A 19,678-nucleotide genomic window follows, 5' to 3' on the forward strand; every position below is an offset into this window, starting at 1 on the left:
GATTGAAAAGACATGAAGATGTATGGAACAAAATTTCTTTGGGGGTATAGAGGTGGCAGATTGATTTCAGTAATCCTGATTTCACACGGTCTCTCAGCTCACACTCTACATTCCTAGACTGGAAAGTTGAGGACTCAGAAAAATACTTTTTGGAGGGCAGGCAAATGAGATAGTCGAGGTTCCAATACCATTTTTCAAGGATTGTAGTCCTTCCGTGTAGCACACTGGGTGTAAGGCTCAGTCTGTTCCCGGTCCACATTGCTACTTAGAATATTCTCCAATTCCGAAATAAAGGACGTCTGATAAAGGACGTTATTATTCATGTTCCATCACCAGGTAATATTTAAATAATAAGTGTAATAAGTCAAGGCCCATGACCCAGCCGATAGACGATCTCTATTCCAAGTCCTCAGTTGGAGAAGTGTTAGAGCTTTTTTTTGACCAAATTTGTGTGCCCCACAAATGCTTTTTCTGTCATGGAAGAGGACTCAGCAAATTGTGAATGGAAGACCTGGACGTGACTTGACTGCCCTTGAAAAGTTCTGTGCAGTCAGCTGGGTGTAGCAGGGGTTTTTTGTTTTCTTTTGTTTTCCTCACCTAATCCTCATAACTACCCTTCAGGTAGGTATGATTATTATCCCTCAGATTGAAGGAGGATAAACTTGAAATTCAGAGAGGTCAAGAACCTTAGGGTTAAAGGTACCCCGCTGGAAGGGAATGGAGTGTTGCCTTGAACTGGTTCTCAGTTCAAGTGCGGTGTTCCCAAAGCAGCGCGCCTGGGGTTCATTCCCGGGCGGCTGCGGATCTGAGCCGGAGGAGAGGCTGCTCTCTCCCTGAGCAGCCTGGCTTCCAGAGGAACCGGCCTCCTGTCGTTCTTTCCCGGCGGCGCTGCGCTGCCAACGCCAGGCCCTTCTGATGCAAATGCCCCAAGGAGATTCGCAGCCTTGGAGATCCTGGAACCCAGATGCTGTGTCAGTCCTACAGCAGTGGCTTGGCTGGGGTCCGGGTAGAGGGGGACCCGCCCCGTCTCTCTCGGACGAGGTAATTGTGGGGATCCGCATGTTGACTTAAAACCGAGAGAGCAGGGAGGGGCCGCGAGGGGAAAACTTTCCCTTTCTCCATTTTGGCTCTCAGTGATGTCACAGCTATTCTGGGTTCTTCTATCCGACGTGCACCCCCTTCTAGCCCGATACCAGGTGCCAAAAAGACGGCATTGGCCCTCTCCAGGTTGGAGATGCCTCGAGTCTCCACCTGGCCCCCTTGGGTCGGGCCCAGCAGAGAGGGAGGGGCGCGTGGCCAAGTCCGGCGGGCGGGGTGCGCGGATGTGCCTCCCCGGGGGCGGGCAGGTGAGGGGGACGGCGGAGGAGGCGGCTCCCTGGGAGCTGCGGTGGCACCACGTGTCCGGCCGGGGCGGGGCGGCCGGGCGCGCCCTCGGAGCCGAGCGCGAACGACGGCAGCGGCGGCGGCGCGTCGGCCCCGCAGCAGCCGTCGCCAGCAGCGCTCGCCGGCTCAGCGCAGTCTCCTCGCTCCGGTGCTCGCAGGTGCCTCCACCTGGACGGCGGCAGCGGCGGCGCGAGGAGCCGGCGGGCAGCAGCGCGATGGGACCCCTTCGGGAGACCAAGGTAAGGAGGACACGTCGTGCGGGCGCGGTGGCAGTGTCCGCGGACGCGGGAGGGAGAGGGGAGGTGGGCACTGCGGGGAAGAAGCGGGTCAGGTGAGAGCCGGAGGGGTGGCGTTGAGTTCTAGACGCGGACAAGGAGGTGGTGGGCACGGTGGGAAGGCAGGGGGCAGTTGCTCAGGTGATGAGCCCTGGGAGATGGGGAGGTGGTACGGGAGGAAAAGATTTGGAGGGCTCACAGGAGGATTAAAAAGATTGACTCTGGAGGGTTAATCCCATCCCCTGAAATTGGAGATTTGGGATCTAGCTCTCAATTGCTGTTGTGTGTGTGTGTGATGTGGATGAAAAGGATTTGATGTATTGGTGACTGAGAAATAAGAACTCCAGCATTGGTTCAGGGTCTGCCGTGTGCCGAGCGGAGGGGCTGACGTGTGATACCTGCTGGGTGACTGATATGCAGAACACAACCCGAGGCTGGGCGCGACTGGGTAGGGTGGACGCCTGAGCGGCCGCAGGAGTTACCGGCTGCTGGGGCTTCCCTTCAATTCCCTCACTGTGAGGGCTTCCCAGAGGTGTTTACTTTGGCAGCGACCCTTCCTGGTAAGCCGCGTGGAAATGAGCAGGAGGTCATGTTTCGAAATACTGTTTGTTACCTAATCCAAAACCTTTTTTTTTTTTTTTCAATTTTTTCAGTTGCAGAGGATAGTGGGAGCGGTGAGATTTTTTTTTTTTTCCTGTGAAGAGCTCCTCCTAGGAATCCATTTTATTAAGTAAGGAAGGATGGTGGTGACCCCGAAAGGCACTGGGTTTCAGGCCTGTTCTGCTTCTAGGTGATTGCAGCAGTCTTGCCTATGCATCTTTACCTCTTTTAGTCTCAGTTTTCTCATCTGTGAATAGGGACACAAAATAGTGTCTCCGCTATGGCCTGAGTTGTAAAAATCAAACAAGATAACGATTGGGAAAGCACTTTTAAAAATATTACTTTTTATGTATTTTTTAAAGCCAAGGCATGGCCCTCTGCATTTAATGCTGTGCTTTTAAGGAGGGAGAGAAAGATCTTTTTTGCAGGGGTGCCCTGTAAGGAAAACAAAAGCTAACCATGAGGTAAAAGGTGGAGCCATCTTACCGGGTATTGGATTTTTGTTTGCTTTTCTGTTGGCAACAAGCCTTGTGTACCAGGATATTAATGAATAATTAAGAACCTGGCGAGAAGAGGAGGGATTTGAAAGATAAGATTTCATGATCTATCAGGAAAGATTTGTTTCAGGTATAGGGGTCTACTTTGTGAGGAGACAGGAAAACAGAAGTCAAACTGTCACAGCTAATTCAGGGAAAGCAAAATGGAAGTCTGAAGAAAATCAAGTAATAAGCCGGAGTGAGCTGTGAGTTGTAAAGAGCCTTTGAGTGTGACAGGAAAAGCCTGAGTGGCAAAATGAGTTAGGAATCACATGGGAGAATGGAAGAGCCTTCTTTCAAGTGGGCTGGAAGTGTGCATGCTTCTGTGTGTGTGTGTGTGTGTGTGGTGTATGTGTGTACACATCCATGCTGGAGTGTGTGCTCTTCAGTAAATTAAAAGACTTAGCTCAGTAGAAGAGTTTTGGAGCTCATTTTAGCTTCTGCAACAAGGACTAGTCTGTGAAGATTCAATATTCAGAAATGTGATTTCTTGGAAACTGAGCCCAGAAGGAGCAGACTGGAGTTCAGAGGAGGCAACAAGTGTCCTTTTGTTTTCTTTCTAACGTCCAATTTGGAGAAGGAGCAGAGGGTGCAGCATCATGAGAAGGAGATTTCCCGAAGCCGGATTCCCCGTTTGATTCTTCGGCCCCATCTGCCTCAGCAACAGCACAAAGTGTCCCCGGCCTCTGAGTCCCCCTTCTCTGAGGAAGAGAGCAGAGAGTTCAACCCCAGCAGCTCTGGGCGCTCGGCGAGGACCATCAGCAGCAACAGCTTCTGCTCAGGTACGATATCCACCCAAGTGTGTACGTTGCCAGGGCATTGTGAATGGAGCTGGAGTGGACTCCTTAGAGTCTAGGCCTTGACTTCTGTTGTTAGGATGAATGGTATGAGGTTGCATCCTTTTGGTTTCGACCTGCAAATGCAGCAGTTGCAAATGTTTCTGTGTAGGGGAATTTCATACCTGTTTTTATACGTTATTCTAGTTTATAATTTACTGTGTGAAACCTAACTTCTTGTTTCTATGACTGCTTGTAAAATGTATTCCTTCATTAAATCAGGAAAATGTGTTAGCTTGCATTGTATATTAGCAATCTTTGTAAGCCTGTGTACTTCAATTTATGGAATCCCCAAAGATAAAGCAAGTCCTAATGCATGAGATTCAGATCAAGGTGGTTTATATCCTAGGACTAGCCTGACCTTGTAGTTTAGAGGGTAGGAGCACAGGCTTTGTAATCTTATAGGCTTGCGTCGGAATCCCTGGCCTTTCCACCCCTTACAAGCTGTGTGACCTTGAGCAAGTTGCTTAACTTCCTTAAGCCTCAGTTTTTACATCCATAAAATGGGATGATGCCTACCATGTAGAGTAGCTGTGAGGTTGAAAGAGACCACGTACTAAAGGTACTCCTAGCACAGAGCCTGGCTTGTAGAGATGCTTAATAAATGATGGTTCTTAATACAAAGAACATATGCCAGCTTTGATGCATGATTAAGGAAATTTCCTTAGCATTGTGAGCATATTTAGTAAAGGCACACAGCTCTTCCCAGCTCCTGAAGATGCCACCATAATCACTCGACAGCGTGTTGTACTCACTGAAGCATGTGACTTAAAAGGACTTGTATTCTTTGAGAAGTATTAGGAATTTGGGTAAAACTTAAAGGTGTGGCTGTCTTGTGATTCATGAAGAATGTTTTATAGAGGATCATTTTTAGAGCTTATTTAGGAAAAATGTAATTTGAAGATTAACCCATAGATGAGAAGGGACATACGAATCAAGATGTTATGATTAATTTAGCAGAATACAGTATTCCATTGTATTTATTACTGGAAACTACATTTTTCAGGGATTTTTAAAGTGTAACTTTAGATTTATTTTATACTTTCACAAAATAATTCCATCGAAAGCATAAGTTGTATATTAGAAATACTCTGCTGCCTATTTAAAAATTTTTTCTCTATAATGCCTCAGATTCTCTGTTGGTTTTGAAAGAAAAAAGTCTATCAAAATATTATATTTTAAAACATATTATTGCTGTTTGAATTATCTGAATCCAGCTTAAAATAGAAACCCACTGGTGGTTTGCCTGACACTCCCAGGAAGAAAACAATAGGAAAACTGACCAGCCAGAGAGGTTAAGACTCCTAGAACCTGGAGCCGTATTTGCAGAATGTAATGCTGTTTACTTTCACTCCATTTTGGAGCTCAGGAATCACTCTGTTTGAATGTGGATGAACCCAAGAGATACTATTTCATACTGACACAGCTTTGTTTACATAACTCAATTACGTATTTATTCCCGAAATTCTCTCCACATAAACATTTTTTTCTCTGACTGACTTCAGGGTAAGCAGTGTTGCCAGAAAAAAAAAAAAAGGAAGAAAGAAAAAGTTGGTCAAAACAAAAGAAAAACTCCAAATAGATCTTAGAAAATGTATTTGGCAGATGAATAAAATCGTTAATTTTGGTCATGAATCATTATCCCCAAGACCCATTTCCTGGATCATCCCGCCTTCCCAGGGGACCTGTCTCCCTGTAGGGCCATGATGCTGTACATGGAAACTGAAAGTAGATATTGATCCTTCTGCCATTAACTAGCTGAGAATTGAGTGGCAGAAGCATCTAATGATGGGTGTCTATAAACCTACCTTTCGCTTTTTCACCTTGCATGCTGACTGCAGATTGGACTTGCTCTGTTCCTGGGTCTCATCTTCCTGCCTGGCGATTCCCCAAGGTTTGGGTTGGTGCCTTGTCCGTCTTGGCTTTCCTTTCCTAAGAGCCCTGGTAAAACCCCACGACGGTTTCTAAGTGCTGCGCTGACTAAAATTGACTGGAGCAAGGTCTTTGGGGGCGTGTTAATGATGCTTTAGGAGATCAGTCGGTGGATGGGAAATAAATGGGTTTGGTACTATGGGGAGCATCAAAGCTGCAGGCAGTGAGGTAGAGAATGTAAAATACGTCCAGCCAGCGGGGGGAATTAGCTGGTTTCAATGCAGCCGCTTTGACACTGAAGCTGGAATATGTGTTGGTTATCACTCCGGTTAAGTCTGAGACCAAGGTGCATGCACACCTTAAAAATGCCATCTTCTGCTAGAATGAAACTCTGGTAATCTATTTAGAGATGTCTGTTGCTGCCTTAGCTTCATAACTTTCCTGTGATCATTCTGCATTAGTTTGTCTTCTTTATAAATCATCACATTCACTAATGTGAAAGAACGCATACAGAGTTAGAGGAATTCTGACAATCTGCTAGTAAAATTATAGAGGAAGATGTTACTCAAACACTGTGTAATTTAATTTGAAAATTACATTTTTAGACCTGCAAACTAGATTTTCCCCAAATTTGTATCAAAGACTGTATTAATTATTAAGAGAATCATATATTCTAAGATACTCTGTTTTTAAAAGAAAGATAATGCACTCAGTTTATATAAAGTTAAATTTACTCAATATAGAGGATTACCCTTTATTTTGAGAGTCTGGCTTTTCTATCATTTGTGTTATAACAAAAAGTCCTAACAGGGGTTGGAGTTATACTTCAGCAAAATAAATGACAACTATGTTGACGTGTCCTTCACCCCAACCCTCATGTTTTTCCTTTAATTTTACTGATCTGTGAAATTAAAAGCCTGGGCACCGTTTTCAGAATGACCTATCCGTTTTTACCTACTTTCTCTATTCCTTCCCTGCCTCCACTGCCTTCCTGCTTTCCTTCCCATGGGAGCCTTGACAAGGAACATTTCATAATTTGATATTCTGTATGCTAATTTGTATATTGTCTCTATCTCATTTCAGAGGGAAGGAGTTGTGTATGACCTTTTGCAATTCATTTGGGGCGTGTCCCCAAAGAGCTCTTCTTTTAATAACTTCTTATTAGCAAAATTTCTCCGAAGAGATGCATATGTTTGGTGCATTTCATCAGCACATATATTTTTGCACTGGGACATCCTTCTCCTATTAAAAGAGTCCATTCCTTACAGTTTATATTCAGTTTTAGTCACTGTGACCTCAGGTGGGCACAGTTAAGCTTATACTGTATTGGAGGCCAGGTCCTGTTTTGTGTGCGTGGCAAGCAAAACATTGCACATTTTTATGTTAACTAATGCTTTCTTTTTTATCAAAAAAAAATACATAAGGAAGTACAGTTAATAGTAAGTTAATAGGAAAAAACCCTCCTTTCATGACCCTTCTTTTATTTTTAATGAGTTTTTTTTTTAACCAGTGGTTTGGCATAAAATCATCCTATCTTCCTTCCCTCTCACTCCCCTGCCATGTTTCTTGCTTTAACATTCCCACTAGAAATGAAAAAACCCATATTTATGATTTGTGCTCTGGGTGTGGCCCCTTGAATCTAGACCTCTGTCTGTTCTCCCCTCTCATGGTGGTAGTGCGTTGTGTTTGTGCTTGTCCATGTACCACCACTCCAGCCACTATAAGAAGAGCTAGTGACCTGGGGAAGCCCATCGTGTGCAGCAGTCACCTGACTAGTTAGCAGCGTGCTATGCATTTCTCTTTGCTTAGTGGAGGCAATAATTACCCCTTAGAACTGGGAGGCAGGTGGATGGCTGGGTTTGAAGCTAACTCTCCTTGAGGTGCCTTGTGTTTACAAGACAGGTGGGAGAAATGGTGCCTCTAGTCCTTTGGTGGTTTTATGCGAGACCAGTGATTTCTCTGAGTTATTTCCATGTTTCTAATGTGTACACACATACATAGGCGAAATTATGACTAAACCCATTAAAAAATGTATCAGATCAGTCAACTGAATGGACAGAATCTGAGATTCTTTGCAGCCTAATCCTGAGTAAGGTGTTTGCAGAAATTACCCTGGTGGTTTCAGTGGCTGGGAAGAAATCCTTCATTGAGTGCCAGTGACCTAAAGGTAATTATTGTTGCTGTTTGTGGGAGGAACAATTAAGGCAAATTACAACCTGACTAGTGCTCTGCCGCGGCATGATAATGCCTCCAAAAATTTGCCTGGCCTTGCCAAACAGAAATAGTTCTGCTATGCTTTTGTCCAGTTGAGGAAACTTGGCACCTGGGTAGAGTAAGCCTTTGAACATAATGATCGGAATTGAGATGAACTGCTTAAAGTGAAGTGAGCCTCAGTACTGAATTACACTGTAGTTGAATGACTGCCAACCTGCTGTGCAGAAAAAAACAAAACCCTAAGACTTTCGTGTCATTGTGATGACTACGGGACCGAGGCACTCCTGCATAATGTATATTTCAAGTGCTTAGTGGCCTCAGCATCAGAAATAAATACTGAATGAAATAGGTTCCAGATGAAGGGCACGTAGACAATATTTCTTTGAGGATGTGGTAACTAAAATTAGGGGGACCAGAGCACAATTTTTTGCCACTTAATTAAAAAAAAAATTAGTTAGCTGTGGGGACAGTAAAAGATAATCATGATGGAATTGGACCACACCCAAGAGAAAATCATGGTACTTAACATGAAAATCTTTCATGTTCTAGAATAGTCATCTTCATGACATTGTTTCTCAGTGTCGGGAACGGTGTTTGTCTAATTCTGAATCCCAGGAAAACTTGCCTAACATGCAGGCCCCACCATAACCTGTTATCTCAGAATGAGAGGGCCCAGGAATCTGTATTTTACAGGCTTTCTGGATGACTCATGCCTCCTGAAGTCTGAGCCTCACTGCTTTGTGGTCTGGGTGCATTTGGGGATTCTCAGTGAGGGATGTGAGGGGTATGCCCCAGTGACATCCCACGATGAACCAGGATCAAAGATGGTAGAAGTGGTGGCCAGCCAAGCTGTTTAAACCCATGGCATGTGGTGAGGGAGATGCCTCCACATTCCCTGGAAATTATAGCTTCTCACTGTGTGTTTACGATTTCCATGTTATTAGTTTTAGCAATAATATTATTTACGTGTACATATGGGTTTAACTTGTGTTCAAATGGTAGAAAAGTAAAGGGAAGGAGAAAGCATTTCCTTCCTTTATTTTCCTACGTAGTCCTCTCTCTGGATTTACTGTCTCTAGCTGTACTGTTTATTCTTTTGCATGTACTTACTTTGGTATTAGGATGATTTGGGGTACACAGAAAGCAGGTACACTGGGTTCAACGTAAGTGTACTCTAAACGCCCAGTAGGTACACTGAAAAAGATGGAAAAAAGAGAAACTGAGGCCTGGGAGTAGCAGGACATTCAGCTTCCTGCAAATGTCAACAAAAGTATGCTATCCGATAAATATTTATTCAGTGCCTGCTGAGGATCAGAAATTGCGCTAAGGCTGCAAAGATGAATAAAACACGGGGAATGGAAAACTCAGTTATTTTGCTGCCTTAACCCTGCTACCAGGATGAATGGGATAGCACATCTTGAGATGAGATTCCCACACAACTGCCTTTACTCACTGATTTTGTATCAGTTCCTTTTGCCCACACCCACTCCACACACACACACCTTCCTTGTAATTTGAGTTTGTTGCTCCATTTATTATCTGCATTGGCCACTCACATTTCATAAGCCCAGAGGTTCAGAGAAGGAGCATTCATTAGCGTGGTGTAGTGGATAAACATGAGCCTTGACATCAGCCGACCTGAGTTAAAAAGCATGAAATGAGATTAGAAAGGTGGGCAGGGCTGCATCAGGAAAGGCTCTGTTTGCCATGCTAAGAACTTGATCCCTGAGAACTAGGTCCATACAGGAACTGGACCAGTAACGTACAGAGTGAGGCCACCTGAAGAGATGACAGTAGAAGAGACTCTGGAACTGGACAGTGTGTGCCCCTTCTAAGGATATGCAGAATTTCTAAAATTGAGCTTTTTTGTTTGTTTGGCTTTTTCCTGACCCTGGGCCAAATAGCAGGCAGCCGCAGCTGGATATGGCCCATGGGCTGCTGTCGTGGGCTTTCTAAAGGTCTTCCAGAGCCAGTGAAGGGTTTTCTGCAGGGAAGACTTATGACCAGATTTATAATTTAGAAAAATCTTTCTGATTACATGTTGGAGAGTGGATAGGAGGTGACAGGGAATGGTGGTGAGGAGCCTGCCTGGTTTGAAGGCCACTGTGGTGACAGTCTAAGTGAAAAATGATAAAATGACATGTGAGAGGACTGGGGGCTAGAACATACGCATCTCAGTCACCAATCGCAAGTGGAAGGGGGAGGAAGGGCTTGAGTCTGAATCTCCACCGGATGCACCCACGTGGAGTAGCAGGACTGGGGAGAAGGGCCAGTCTCCCTAGACTAGGCCTTGTTGCGTTTGACGTAAAGGTGACGGTCTGGAGCTCTGAAGAGAAGTCAGAGATGCTGGTAGCTGAAATTGAGCGACTTGATGATACAGGTTTCCCACTATCTTAAAGTAGAATGTCCTGTGAAACCTTTTGTAAGCAGAAATGGTGTTAAGCAAAGAAGCAGTCACCGTAGGACATGTCTTGCTAGCAGATGCACAAAATAAATTGAAATAAAGCACAGATGCTGACAGACACAGTGTGGAGCGCTGGCAGCTGGATGCTGAGGAGCTGTGTAGTTCCCAGAGGAGGAACTTGGCTGTGCCGCTTTCGCCACCTGGGGTGTCTGCTGCCTCTGTTGACAGATTGATGCAAAACAAATGCTGACTGCTATTTTAGATATTTGCCTCTTCTCATAAAAGCAAAAGTTCTCTTTAAATGTCTTTTGGTTAGTGAAAACAGCACTACTGTAGGTCTTTCTTGAAAACAAAGTGGCCTGAAGCAAACTTTCTGTATTTGGGGGATGCCTCTGATTACTAGGGGAGTATGTGGAGGAAGATTAGAGGACCAAGGCTGGAAATCTGAGATAAAGCAAGAGTAGGCAGAAAAAGGACACCAAGGCACGAGAACAAGCACTGGAGACAAGGGAAGAGAGTCGCGAGGAGAGTCAAAATGTCTCCAATCCCAAAGGAAGAGAATGTTCCCGGAAGAAAGCAGCCGATAGGTTCAGATGTCCGTCACCAAGGAAGGTGAGCACGTAAAAGTGCTCAAGGATGAGACGGCTAGGTTATCAGGATCTTAGACAGAAACAGTCCCAGAAAAGTGTGGGGATGGACTCAGATTGCATTTGGCTGAGATGTGAATGGGAGGTACCAAATAAAGTGCAGACAACTTTTCTTAAAAAGCTTATTAACAGAGACAGGAAAAAAAACAGAATAAAAACAAGTGTTGCTTTTATAGTAAAGATAGAGTGTTTATCAAATCGCAGTCATTTTGATAAGGTGTTTAGGCTGAGGAGAAATAGACAAGAAAAGAGAGAGAGACAAAGATTGAAAATAGTAGAAGTGATAACTTTGTAATAAGACCAAGAAAGACACATATAGAAAGAAAGAAAGGCTGGATGTGAATATAGGTAAGTATATTTATAGGTCAGGGCAGGTAACTGAAAGGTACATTGCAAAGTCTAGGTTAGGTGCCCCTTTTTTATACTTCTCTCAGACCAGATGGCCTGGTTTTAAATTTTCCTTTTTAGTTTCCTGACTCCCCAGTAGACTGTAAGGCAGGAACGATGCAGTTCCCTGCACATACCTGACACACAGCAGTTGCTTAGTAAGTATTTGTTGGAATTCAGTGGAAGGTATAATTAGGAGAACAGGACAAGTGAAATAGTTTCATTCATTTAATGCATTGAGAGCAGGAGACTTAGTTGCTGGGGAAATAAAACAACTAGAGCAGCACTGGTACTCAATGTTATAGGTTAATTAAAGGAAGGAAACATTCGTGTCCAGAGGACTTCAGCATCTCTAAAGGTCAAAAAGAGTCATCTGTGGAACAGAACCCTGTCCCCAGTGCTGGGGTAGCTAGAAGAGAGCTCTCGTGTCAAGAAAATCAGAAAATACTCAAGAGCTGGTAGTTGTAAGCCCTGAGGAAAACAGCAGCCCAGTTTATTTTTTATTTGTGTGTGTGTAAGTGTGAGGTGGTGTGTGAGGTATGTGTGTGATTGGTGTGTGTTATGAGGTGTGTGTGTGAGTGAAGTGTGTGTGTATCATCAGTGGGTGTGGTATATACATGTGCTTGAGTGTGTGAGGTGCATGCACACACTGTGTGTGTCCGGTGGAGAGAGAAGTGGAAGATTTGCATGTTGGCAAAGCTTTCTGAGGAAGTGCTATGTAAATTCTCTGTTCCTTCAGCTCCAGCCAGGCTCTCCTCCTTCTGCTCCCCTGAAGTGACACCTGCCAAGTTCTCAGTGGCTTGGCCACTACCAGACCTCACCTTATCCATCCCCTGAATTCAGTAAATGGCACCCACTGCATCTAGATAACGTCAGCCCAGTTTAGCCTCCAGAAGGAATTCAGCACAGCTACGTTTCCCAGGACCTAGCTTGACCCTGGTCGCCACCCCACCCTACCGCCCCAGCGGATTTCACCCTGGAAAGCCCCAGCTTCCTCCCACTGACCCAGGGGGCCTGAAGGCTGCGGGGTGCGCCTGGATCCTAGGGCAGCTTTGCAGGCGCCTGGGCACAGTAACTGCCCCGAACCTCCGCTGCTGTGGCTTGGACTGTGGACTCTCCTGCTTTGGAGACACAGTCCTGCCCCTCCTCTGCCGGAGCCGAGACCCGGCCCCCAACTCACTGCCGGGGGTTACGCTCCAGGGGGCCAGTGGTGTCAGGCTGACGGCCCTCTCATTTTAGGGAACTTAAACCAGGCTGCCCAGTCTCAGCACGGGAGCTCACCCAGCACTCACCCCCATCCTTCCCGGCTCGAGGCGGGTTTCCCCAGGGTGCCTCCTCTTTCCTGCAGTCTCTGTCTAATCCTCTCCTCTCTAGTGTGGGGCCCCTGCAGACAGGGTTCCTCCTGGCTGCTGACCTGACCCTCAGAATTCTTGAGACCTCTGGACCCTAACCTGCCCTTCTATTTATTCTGAGGTGTTTGTGAGGATTACGTTTTCTTTAATGCTAATATTATATATTTTAAATTCCAAAGTAATAACCGAGGGCAAACACATATGTCAGCATGGATGTGATCACATTTATAGGATTTATTTTGTTTAGCTTTTTGCCAAAGTGGGATCATGCTCTGTTGACCTATGACCCCTTCGGTTAATTTAAGTAAATGTTTATTGAACACCGATTGTGGGCAAGGGGCTAGCCTAGGCACCCACAGAGCAGTGAAGCATGCTGACAGGGCTCCAGCCCTGCAGGAATGTGTGCTCCGGGCCTGTGCCTGTGGCTGTGGCTGCTAGTCAGTACGTAGAAGTCGCCGCGTTCATTGTCGTGACAGCCCGTGTTCCACTGTATGGACGGCCTTCATTTATTCAGCCATTCTTCTGCTTTTGGACATTTTATCTGTGAGGCTGACTTTGAAAATTCAGAATTTTATTTTATGAATGTCACTGGAATTAGCTTGTTCCTGAGCATATTTCTTTCTCTCTCTCTTTTCTTTCTTTGTACCTTTTTAAAAACAAAGTAAATATGATTCGCATATATTTTCTAGAACAATTCTCTTCTTTTCCAAATAGAAAAATCCAAATGGAGCAATTACACTAAGCATTGTTTCCTTAATGTTCTTTAACACTGCTCCATTTTTATGCCTTACTCCGTCTTGACTGTCACTTTTTTCAGATTCTCGATGTGAGAAAAAATGGAAGGGAGGGAGAAAATATTTCCATTGCTACAAGAGAGCTCACTGTAATTCAGGTGTCCTTGGGGTGGTTTGGAGTTTCCCTGTTAGAAGGTTTTCAAGAGATCAAGAGATAGCTTCTTGGTATCTGTCTCTGTGTCTCTCTCTTCTTTCCTTCCTACCTTCCAGCTCCCCTCCCTCCCAATCCCCATCTCCTCTATCTTCTCCCCACAAGGAACCTTAAGAAAAAACAAGTCTTTATAAAGGCATGGCTGAGAAACTGCGAATAAACTCGTATTACTAAGGAGAGAGGAGAGGGAAGATCAGAAGTGTTAGTAACATGCTGTTTTGGAAGGATCATAACCCTACGAGAGAAAGAGCAGGAGAAATAAAAGCTTGTGAGACAGAAGACTTCCCCACCCCCTGCAGGGGCTCACCTGTGTCCTGGTAGCAAGTGAGCCACCCTGGTTCCCAGTTTCAGCATTAGCTGCTCCCTCACCCAAACCCCTATATAAATGTGTTGTTACACTACATCAACTATTTGGACCAAGATGTTTTCCCCTCCAGATTCCTCCTGTGACTGCTCACGCAAATCAGACAGCTTGACGCTTGGTGGAGAACCAAGTTGAGGTCCTTGTTTCAGAGAAAGCACGAGTCCTACGGAGAAACAGACTTGCCTCACCTCACCTCACTTCGCCTCACGTCCTCCTTTACTGCCCAGGGCTGCACCAGATGACTTTTATGGGAGCACTCCAGGCTCCAAAATAGCTCAGAAATCCCGGGAATGTTTATATGGGAAATGATTATTTTGTCTCCAAGAAACCAGGGAAACGTTCATTAAATGATTTCTCCGTTCTCCACTTGATTTTTATAGACATAGGTTACGTGTCTTAGTGGAGGTGCTTCATTCCAGTTACTTGAACAAGCTCCTCTCCCTGAGCACACACATACTCTAGAGTACACGCATCCTTGAAGAAAATAGCTCACTGTGACCCCTCATCTCCTTGCAGCTGCCATCTTATTTCTCTGCTCCTCTTCACGAGCAAAACTTCTCCAAAATCCTCTCTCCATAATTTGCCCTTGTCAAGCACATGAGTGACCACATTGGCAAATCTGACATTCTCTTGCCTGCCCTCGTGTTCCCTGATGTCCCAGCAGTAACTGATGCAGTTGAACAAGTCCCTCTTTTAAGACAGATCTTCCTCCTTGGCTCCCGTGGTCCCACCCCTCTGGGAGTCTTTGTTGGTTCCACTGCATCCTGTCCCCCTTCACAGTGTCAAAGTCCTCAGCCCTCCTCCCTTCCTGTCCCTCCCAAAGGCTTGAATCTTTAAATCTCTCACTTTTAAGATAGTGATGCTCCCCAACCCCACCGCTCCTCTGAGCTTTAGACACACTTATCCAACTGCCTACTTGATACCTCCAATGCCGTGGTTTATTTCTGCCTCAAGGTTAACGTATCAAAAACGGAATTCTTGATTTTACCCTCTGCAAACTCATAAACCCATTTTTCTCCAACTCAGAAATGACCGCCATATTCCCTGCTGCTTAAGCAAAGAACCCAGAAAGTATTCTTGATCCCTTCCTACTTTTCATTGTCATAACTTCATGCTTTCAGTTATTTCGCCAAAATGGATCCAAAATCCATTTCCTTTTCTCAATTTTCACTACTACCACCCTAGTCAAACCATTGTCCATTGTCATCTCTCGTTTCTCCACGTGGGTTTATTGCTTCTGCGCCTTCATTTCTAAAGGGACCACACAGCCTAGTGGTTAAGAAGGGGGCTCTGGAGTTAGCCTCTGGATTCATACCCCAGCTCTGCCACTCACTGACTGCAACCCCGGGGAGGTGACTTACACATTAGTGCTAGTTTTGTATGCCTGTCACATTAGTGCCTCTCTCAGAGAGGATATCAGATTAAGTTAATTAAGATGCATTTAGTAAGTGTTTAGAACATGCATGGTACTTAGTAGGGCACTCAGTAAGTATTAGTGAGACATAATATCACTAATATTGTCTGTTCTCCACAGACCAAATGCTTGTCATCTCCTGCTTCAGGCACAGGATGGCTTCCTTTTCACTTAAGATAAATTTAAGACTCCTGCCTAGACTCATGCTCATGCATGGTTGGACTTCTACCTCATCATCAGTCCTTCTCTGTCCATCAGCTTTCCTGGCCTCCTCTCAGTTTTCTCAGTACACCAAACTCCTTGTTGTTCCCTCTACCTGGAGTTCTCTTCCCAGCCTTCTCCATAATTGGAATTCTTTCTCATTTTTTCCATCTCAGTTCAAATGACTTCCTCAGGACCTTCCATGACAACTTGTCTAATGAAACACCATCCCACGTCCCACACAGCTAGCCAGTCTATACAGTACCACCCAGTTTGTTTCATTAACAGTACATCAGAATCAAAATTTCTTCTCTATGTTTTTTTTAACTTGTTTATCAGCTGTCTCCCTTTACCACTAGAATGTGAACTCCTTGAGGACAATGCTCTGAGAGTCTTGGTCATCATTGCATCCCTAGTGTCTGGAAGACTATCTGGCACACAGTAGGAAATCAGCAGTTTTTTGTGGAATGGATGGATGGTTGGATGGATGAATGGATGAGATTCTTACACTCAACACTGGCAATTGTGTAGTCTCATATTTATAATACTGAAGCAAAATTAGCGTGGAGCCTTGTAGACTTGTGAATTCTCACTCCAAAAAGTTGCTAAAATTAGGTGAAGGAATAGGAGTTCAGATTTTTCTGCTGAAGAACTAGAATGCATAATCATCTGTATGGCAAGCATTAAATGGTTACTGTGTAGAAGCAAAACCTGGAAACAACTAGAGTTTCTTGCCTCAAATTTCATGGTCTGTTTATGATGGGATGGCTTCTTTCTGAAGCTTCCTTTGTCTGCTTTTAATTTGCACTTTCCCAGGATTTCTGCTGTTTCCTCTTGGGACAAAAAAAGGTAGAAAAATTTAGAAAACAGTTTGTGGTGGTGAGAAAAACAAGGACTTTAGGGGCAGACAAACTTGAGTTTGAATCTTGAGCCAACTATTTGGTAGCTGTGTGACTGTGGATTTCTTACCCTCTCTGAGCCTCAGTGTTTCCACCCATAAAACAAGCTATTGTTAAAATTATATGATAAAAATCAGTGTTCTTGCCACATGATAGCTACTTAATAAATGTGCATTTGAAAGTGATAAGAATTTCACAGGGTTCAGATTAACCATGAGGTTAAGCTGTGACACCATCTGTCTCCATCAGACTATCTTCAAAAATGTCAGTATCTGGAGCAGTAAGGCTAGTAACACCTAGAGGAGTGTCTGGCACATAGTAAACACTCAATAAACATTTGTTGAATGGATGAATAATTAATGCTTTACAGACAAAAGCTGTAAACACTTTCGTCATTCATAAGAATCAACTAGATTTCTATATAGTATAAAGAAATGTTTCCTTAAAATAGCAGTGATTTTTCCTCCAAATTATGCAACTGAACATTTAACAGCGTCAAACCATAACTGAATGTTTCAAGACATTATGGCACAAAACCACGTTTTCTCTGCCTGATGTTATTTTTAAGTATGTCTTCTGGAATTGTTTAGTTCAGCATTTTGGAAAACAAATGAGCCATGAGATATACATTCAAAAATGAACCAGAAGTTTTAGAGGTGTTTCTTGGGCTTTGAAGAATTATTTTATTTGTAATCTTTAGAATCCAGTATTCTTATATGTAATTGGTGCAAGGAAGTTGATGTAGGGACTTGGTCATCATAATTGTCACCAAATGTGCTTGATGGCACTGGTTGTTAGGTACTTTAATTAAATACCAGGAAGTTATATAATATACACACGCACTTTAGGCAATTCTAATATTTTAAAATGTGGATTAAAAAATACATATATATATATATATACAAGTCAAATGGTGTATATTCACTTTGCAGAAAATATTCATTGCCATCAAAATTTCATCAGAAAAGCATTTCAAAGTAATATGGAAAGGATAGAGTTCCTAAAAATTAAGCAAATAATAATACAGTTAAGCATCTAACCTCACACTGTTCGAAAATGAATTCCAGATAGATTTAATTTAAATGAAAACTGAAATTATAAAAATCTAGAAGAAAGTATAGGTAATGTTTGATTGATCTTGGAGTAAAGAAGGACATTTTAAACATTAAAGCATTGGATGAAATCTCAAAGGATAATATGGAGAGATTTGACAAATGGAAATAGAAAAAGATTGGATGTCAAAAACATTATAAACTAAAAGCAAACAACAAACTTGGTGAAATATGCTAAAGGCAAATATGCCTTTTATATATAAGGATTTCTTACAGATCAGTAAGAATTCCTTAACACCTGAATGGAAAAATTGTCAAAGGGCATGAACAATACACAGGAAAAGTTAAAAAAGGCCAGTGAACATTTGAAAGACATTAAGCCTCACTAATAATTAAATACATGCAAGCTAAAATGTCAGAAATACATTTTTCGTGATTAACTTGGCAAAAATGCAAGCAAACCTAGTATTCATTACTGGAAGGGATTTAATAAGTGGGATGCTCTCATACAATAATAATAGGAATGTAAGTGGTTTCAAACTTCTGAGAAGACTTACTAATTCCACTTTTAGAGATACATTCTATGAGATAATAAAAATTTTGACTAGAGATTTATCTGTAAAATGTGTCATTAAAGCAATTTCAGTAATAATGAGGAAGTTGGAAATAAGCTAAAATACCCTACAAGAATGAATTGATTTTTAGAAACACTATGTTCCTATCTATTCTAAATAGTTACCCATGTATTAAATAAAATATTTTGAAGCTTTTAAAAACATACTCAAAAGCAGAGCAAATACTACAATGAACCCCAACATGCTGCTTGTCCACTTTGTCCAGATAAAGCAATAGCAAGATGTTGTCGTATTTGCTGCCATCTCTTTTTTCTTTTCTCTTTTACTTTACTGAAGCATTTTAAAGCATATATCCAGACATCATGTTATTTCATGTCTACCTACATACTTCAGCATGCATTTTTTTTAAATGAACTTTTTTTTACATAGTAATCACAGTGCCATTTTCATTACTAACACATTTACTATCATTCCTTGGTATGATAGGGAACACTGAAATAGCCTCAGTTGTCTCAAAAGTGTCTGTTTGCTTCCTCGTGGTATCATTTAACCCAGAAGGCAGCAAACTTTCTGAAAAGGACCAGATAGTAAATATTTTCGGCTTTGCTGGCCAGATGATCTCTGATCTCTGCCATTGTGCTTGAAAGCCACAGTAGACACTGTGTAAAGGATTGGGCTGGGTTCCAATAACATTTGATTTACAAAAGCAGACAGCAAACAGGAATTGGCCTGTGGGCTGCAGTTTGCCAACCCCTGATTTAACTCACTACTGTTCTCCATGTAATCAAATCTTGATTAGATTCAGGGGCAATTTTTTGGTGGCAAGAATACTTCGTGGGGAATGCTGTGTGCTTCATCTCACTTCCCGTCCTAAGGTGCAGACTGTCTGTTGCCCCACTGTTGGTGATGCTAAGAGTACTACATGGATACAGATGGGTAAGGCCTGGTGCCAGGCCTTACCAGCCTTTTGTCTAAAGGTTTCATCCATTATGTTTATTGATTGAATCAATTATTTCTTTAGAATAACAAAGTTTGAACCACGTTGGTCCACTTGTATTTGGACTTTTTTCAGTACACATGTGCCATAGTGCTACATGATTCAAGGTAGGTTGAATCCTTGGATGTGGAACTGCAGATATGATGGGCCACCTGTTAAGTTATGCTTAGATTTGTGACTGCATGGAAGCTGGCACCTCTAACCCTCACACTGTTCAAGGGTCAACTGTTGTTAACTTTATATTATTTCATCTACTTTCATTAACCAGAATGTTTCTGTAAGGAAGAACTTTCCAATATCAATGAGTGATTTCAGTTATCCAGAAATATAGTTTGTATAGTAACAGCTTTTACAATCAGAATATGTGCTAATTCCTTCTTGCCTTTTAATTGTGAAATTTTAGTATAAAGAATTGGTCTCTGGGTCACTTTCAATGATTTGTAGTGGGTTGGTGTTTTGGGGGAAGTGAAAGGGGCCTTTCTTTTTTTTTTAGGTTGGGTTTCTTTTTGTTTTTGGTTTTTTTGGTATGACAATGAACTCACAGATTTTTTTTAATATATCTAATGATCATCTGTCATTTGCATGTATTATTGTTTTTGATACTCAAATTATTTCATCCTTGGCCAATGGAGCCCCTTTGTTTTGGCTCCTATTAGACTTAATAGCTTCTTTCTTTCTAGCCTGACAAGTTCCAGGGAGAAATTTTTAACAACAGAGTAATGATA

The 19,678-nt window shown here is 43.0% G+C and overlaps 1 protein-coding gene across 10 annotated transcripts in view; it reads left to right on the forward strand.

Annotated features, from left to right (window-relative positions):
* Window positions 1-19,678, forward strand: part of SYBU (syntabulin) — a 104,264-nt gene that overhangs the window by 36,382 nt on the left and 48,204 nt on the right. For 3 of the 10 annotated variants that reach the window (XM_032467668.1, XM_032467666.1, XM_032467662.1), the window contains exons 2-3: window positions 1,542-1,622; window positions 3,372-3,576. In XM_032467668.1, coding sequence (XP_032323559.1) covers window positions 1,599-1,622; window positions 3,372-3,576 — 229 coding nt within the window. In that variant the 5' untranslated portion in view covers window positions 1,542-1,598. Of the gene's footprint in view, window positions 1-657; window positions 1,042-1,415; window positions 1,623-3,371; window positions 3,577-19,678 lie in introns of those variants that run through there. The other 7 variants (XM_032467667.1, XM_032467663.1, XM_032467664.1 and 4 more) reach the window with 6 other exon arrangements.

The sequence above is a fragment of the Camelus ferus genome, chromosome 25, assembly GCF_009834535.1.
Source record: "Camelus ferus isolate YT-003-E chromosome 25, BCGSAC_Cfer_1.0, whole genome shotgun sequence".
NCBI classification, from domain to species: domain Eukaryota; kingdom Metazoa; phylum Chordata; class Mammalia; order Artiodactyla; family Camelidae; genus Camelus; species Camelus ferus.